At 30.7% G+C, this 6,000-nt stretch overlaps 1 protein-coding gene across 2 annotated transcripts in view; it reads right to left on the bottom strand.

Moving 5' to 3' along the window:
- Positions 1 to 5,538: 5,538 nt before the first annotated feature.
- The window catches only part of LOC142319386 (ATPase WRNIP1-like), a 56,162-nt gene continuing 55,700 nt past the window's right edge, over positions 5,539 to 6,000 (bottom strand). For both annotated transcript variants that reach the window (XM_075356616.1, XM_075356617.1), the window contains one exon: positions 5,539 to 5,764. In XM_075356616.1, coding sequence (XP_075212731.1) covers positions 5,670 to 5,764 — 95 coding nt within the window. In that variant the 3' untranslated portion in view covers positions 5,539 to 5,669. The remainder of the gene's footprint in view (positions 5,765 to 6,000) is intronic.

Below are 6,000 nucleotides of genomic sequence, written 5' to 3'. Positions count from 1 at the left end.
GCAGTGCAACCACTTCATTATTATTTTGTAAGAATAAAAACCATTTCGTCATTACAAAGATAATTTGAGTTATTCAATGAAATCTGTATTCTTGATTAATGCGTAATGTAACGAATCCAAAAATATTTTGGCCATAAAAAAATAAATCAAAGAACATAATGGCTTGGCCATACTTTAATGACACTAATTACAGTGATAATGGTTTATGTAAGGTTCAAACTGCATTATATCAGTATTTTTTTTAACCTCCGGGACCACCGTTACGTACTACTTCAGGATAAGATGATTGACAATTTTTTTTTCAGCGTGTGAAAATGCCGTGTCTGACCGGGGGATTCGAACCCGATCAGGCATGACATTTTCACATACTACAAAAACAAATGATATCAGTATTGCGATATTGTAAACTTACGAACGAGAACTTTGCTCGGCTAAAAAAAATTGCGCATAATGGATACTTTTGTTAATTAAGATTTGAGTTTTCCTGATAAAATGTTTTAATTCATATTTTTAACAGCATTAATTACTGCCAGTATCGTTTTTAAACTCGGTAGCTTTTAACGGTTGCGATCCACTTTAATGGCAGAGCGCTCTGGGACTGAGGGCGATCTCCCTATTGATTTAAAGAAAACGAGATAAATAAAAATTTCTGGCGAAAAAGGATTTTGATTTATACTTATGTATATCATACAATTAATGAAACATATTTGCTGACATTTCCTTAAGCTGTTAACGAACAGATTGTTTTATTAATTTTACGCAAATAAAAACCCCCATAGGAATCGAAAATCATCTTTTAGGACTCCCTTTAAATCTAGCAGAATTTTTATTGTTTAACTTTATTGCATGTTTATAACCAAAATGGTTGTAAGGTTAACAACTTAAATATGAGTGAAGTCTGAAATGAAATCCATCATATTGTATGTAATGTTTATTCACTATTGTTCCATTCCACGTCGAGCCGTCCGGTGATGCGATCTAGTGGGTGCTAGCGCTAACCGGAAAGTTAAGCCGTACTAGCTTTCTACGTTAACCCACCGGGTTGGTCTAGTGGTTGAACGCGTTTACCCAAATCAGCAGATTTGGAAGTCGAGAATTTCGGCGTTCAAATCCTAGTAAAGCCAGATATTTTTACACGGATCTGAATACTAGATCGTGGATACCGGTGTTCTTGGGTGGTTGGGTCTCGGTTAACCATACATCTCAGGAATGATCGAGCTGAGAATGTACAAGACTACACTTCATTTACACTCATACATATCATCCTCATTCATCCTCTGAAGTATTATCTAAACGGTAGTTACCGGAGGCAAAAAATAAAAAAGCTTTCTACGTTAGAATCCCGCGAAGTGCAGTAGGATTTTTCATTTCATCCGGATGGACAATTAGTGTTACTCATACAGTTACTAGCATTCGGCGCTCGAATCTGATACAAGGCGGTCACGTCATACTCTTAGTCCGGATGGATTCCATTCTTTGTTCGAATGAATGTTAGCTTTAATGTTTTATTTAATTGTATATATATTTTTTTTTATATGTCAAGTTACAATTCATTTCATTAACTGTCAAGATGATAGTTCATTAAACCATTATTCAACAAGCAACAAGCCGTTGTCTTTATTCACCACCTATGAAAATACAGTCCAACCTCGCTCTAAAATCTACCAACTACAAAAATTTAACAAATTTTGTCTGCCATGTTTACCTATTTATTTAATAATTACATATATTCTTCATAATTTTATCCTTAATTTATTATTATAATACATTAAAAACTATTTATCTAACTTTATGCACAATTGAAATTACTATTAACATCTTTATATTTATTCATGATTAACAGGATGAAGTATAATAAAATAAAAATACTTACTCAGCAGATGAAAATGTGTCCCCAAGATATTTTCAGAGTTTGAGATAATACATTTATTAAGGATTTTTGCTTGGGAGTTGTTAAGAAGCCCCTTTAATACTTCATTAGCTAGCACCTTTCATCTGTTTGTTTTTAAGATACTGATATAACAAATTCAGATTTAACAAACTATGAGTAAATAATCATAGATTATGGGTGAACCATCATGAAAATTCAGTTGCTTTTGAAAAACGACAGGCATTACTAGGTACAAAATGCTATCCCAGGCTAAGGAAAATGAAGTGATGCCTTTTTCACTCTTCTGAGGTAAAATTTACTATTGCATATCAGCATGACAAAATGGAGACAACACTTTTACTTTGTTCTTAGAGACTGTAATGATCATCATTACTCTTCCAATTAAATTGAGAAAAAATTACAAAGATAGTGGGTGAAACTAATGCGAGTAATTGGAAAGAATTTGTATATTTCATACAGAACAACTACAAAGATAATCAAAGGTTATTGTATAGAATGTTAAAGAATATGAGAAAAGAGTATATGACAAATATAAAGAATAACATTTATGGACTGAATGAAGCAAGATTGTACTACGATGGATAAATTATTTAATGAAGCTACTTGTGAATGAATATCATTCCTGTACAGGATGAGTGCTCTGATGGAGACAGTAAGTTGTGGTGGGATGAGAGTAAAACATTATAACTGAAAATAATGAAATTGAGCACGGCAACTGGGCATAATGAAATCTTCAAGGTGAAATTTATGAGAGAAGCAAAAAAAAAATAATTTTGCTATGCACTATGACATTGGTATAAAAATTTAAGACGATACCAAAACTCTTCATTTACAAGAAAGGCAATAACAAAGAATATAGAAAGCAGAATATGTCTGAATGCATGAATGTGGTTCGGGGAAAATTTTTATAAGTCATGAAAAATAGAAATCATGATTAAATATCAACTGATGTTGTGTTCACATCATTTTTTAAATTATTAACTAGAATAATTGATCTTTTAACAAGTTTTCAAAAGAAACATTCATCCTATTGAGTATTAGGCATAATAAGAACAAAGGTACCAACACCATTCCTGGTCATTGACTCAAACTGTGACAGGCAAGGAATGCATTATAGTCTTCAGTGTGTGTGCATCTTGTCTCCTCTCTACTGCACTGTTCGTTTAGTTGGTTTTGGGTATGCAATAGTGTTTCTTTGTTTTTATTAGTTGGCCAGCTACAAGCGTACTGTTTTCATTTAATAGTGAAGTGACTTTTAACAGTGTTAAGTGATATACACAATATACAGTAGTGTGTATAAAAAAAAATTGTAATTTTATATTAATTAGCTATGTTGACATTTAAAAGTAAGCAAGACATAAACTGCGTGTTTTGTGACTGATTTGTATTCTAATAATTAGCTTAATAAGTAAGTAATCTTTTTTAACATGTCTCTTAGATTAAGCCCAACACATTTATTTTATTTCAGTGCCCTCTTCCCTTGAAGCCATCACAATACAGCCAGCCAATATTAGACTGTTGTGTTGTGACTATTAATGTATTTCTTGTTCATAAGATAATTTTTAAATAAATTAAGTGTCTGCAACCCATGTACTTTTATTACTTCTCTTTTTATAACTCAAAACATACAATAAATTGGTCGGTAAAACATAGTAAACCCTCGCCTTAGTTTTGGGGAGATTTCTGATCGAAAAAATTGTGTTTGGGAGAAATTTCAGGGGGTCTGAACATTTTCTGCTTCTTTGGTAGAAAGTATAGGGGATACCATCATCATTTCTAGCAAATTGTATTCTAGAATTTACGTGAATTATAGTATTTCTCTAGAATTTTGTGTGGATTACAACATGTGTTAAGAAGGTGGGCAACTTATTGCATGGATAAGTTAAGAGCCATAATATTGCTATATTAATGTCACAAGTGAAATCGGGGGAGTTACAGAGACTATAACAGGAGTTTGGGATAAGGATAAACTGTTACCATATCTATTTTTTATTCTCATGGATGATCTATTGTGGACTAACAGAGGATGGAGCAAGGATTAGGTGACTGGAGAGTGAGAACAATAATGCTTACTGAGATGGCTTTCTGAATATTTGGAATAAGAGAAAAAACTATAAGTGGAACTAAGACTGTAGTTATAAATAGGAAAATTAATAGTAACAGTATTGTACTTAAAAAAAAATTGAAACCATCACAGCAAATGTAAATGAATACTTGTGTGCAACATACAGTGAAGGAGGAAAATGAAAAATTAATTACGTGTTTTGGGTATTAGCAAGTTGTTCTGGGCAATCAATAAGGTATCTCAGAAAAAGAGTAACAGTCAAAAGGATAAAGCTCATTGTAGTTAAACCTATTCTTATCAATATACTCAAGTAATTGTAAATCTTAAATACAAGAAAACTGAAATAAAAGTAGGCTTCAGGAAATGGAGATGAACTTTCTGAGAAAAAAGTGAAAACAGGAAACCTAAAAAACCTAAGAATAATATAATACTTAACCTCTTCACGAAGATAACCTTTTTAACAGATCTTCACAGCTTAGGTGGTATGGACATTTGAACAGAATGACTGATGAAAGATATGTTTCTTTAATTTTATATCTAAATGATTGATGGGGGAAGGGGTTATCAATGTACATTGGTTGCCAATATATTTACCAATGATTGTTCTACCTGAAGACCGTGTAGAAAAATCAAACTTGCAGTTGGGGGCTCATTAGTTAAAGCATTCTAATCCATACATAATTTTTCTTATCATCCAGCTCTAGTTCTATGATATCTTCTATTTTTACTTAATTTAAGTTCAGGCAAGAGAAATTAAAATTAAAATTTATTTCTGGGCAGATTTCTGTACACTGACATTCAAAAACAGTGAATTTTTTCTTTTTTTTTTACTGAGAAAACCAACTGTCCTCATGACATAACAATAAAGTCACAAATCTAAAATCATCACCACCTACTTATGTGTGTGTGTGAACTTGAATCTAAATAAATCTTCTAATTTAAACATTGATCGTTAATCTCAGCAATTACCATTAAAACTGAATAATTTGTTTCTATTTCATTTTAAGCTTTTTGCACCCAGCAACAAAGTTCCAGATTCTTAAATAATTTCATAATTTCTAAGCTATATTTACCATAAAGATTTTCTTTTTATAAAACTAGTTCTTAAGACTAGCACTTCTGTAGCTATTTTTTGTGGTCTTAACAACTCACTAATATGAGTTGTATTAAGGATCTCGATAGAAAATATAGATTTTAATTGGATTGTTGGATTTGAATGGTATAATCTGGCTCATTTTACAGGTATCAGACTTGTAGAATGCCTCTGGAAAACCTAAAGATGTAGTAAAAAATGTTTTTAAGTCAGTTAATAAAAAAATTTCGATGGCATTTTTAATTTAAATTTTGCTAGGTTTAACATTAATCATTTCATAAAATTTTCATCTGACTGTCAAGAACAAAATTATTGTTAGATAACAAATTTAAGGAAGTTTTAAGATCAAAAAGGAAAAAAATAACTTATGGATAAAATAAATGAAGAACTGCAGATGACCAGATTTAGGGAACATGGAAAAGGGTGAGACAATGATGATGCAAATGATAACTACCATTAAAAAGCAAAGACGAATAATAAACACAAAGAAACAAAATATGAAACCATTTATTTAAAAAATAACAGGATTTTAATGTGAACTTATATGTTTAATAAAATAAAGCAATGTAACAAAAATTGTAGATTAATATTATATATTTCCAGTGATCATATTACCTCAATTAGTTACCAAAAAATGATACGTTCTCCATACCTTCAGGCATATAATTTAGATTTGATTCAGATTTGTGTTTCATATTATAACCTTTACCATAATCTGAAAAAAAATTAATAATAGTATTTGTTTAACAACAAAAAAAATTACCAGCAATATTTCTTTTAACTTGTTTTTACTGGATGTGGTTAGGTTAATTATGATAAGATTCATGATGACTTTATTTTTTCTTATTTATTTAATTTTATATAAAAAAGTAAAAAAAAAAAAATCATTCTAGAATAATATGTCAAGCCAGAAGAATACACTGCTTTTAATGTATCATAAGAAAAAAAAAT

Source organism: Lycorma delicatula, chromosome 2, assembly GCF_047948215.1.
Source record: "Lycorma delicatula isolate Av1 chromosome 2, ASM4794821v1, whole genome shotgun sequence".
Classification (NCBI taxonomy): Eukaryota; Metazoa; Arthropoda; class Insecta; order Hemiptera; family Fulgoridae; genus Lycorma; species Lycorma delicatula.
This window is presented reverse-complemented; position numbering and strand designations above follow the sequence as displayed.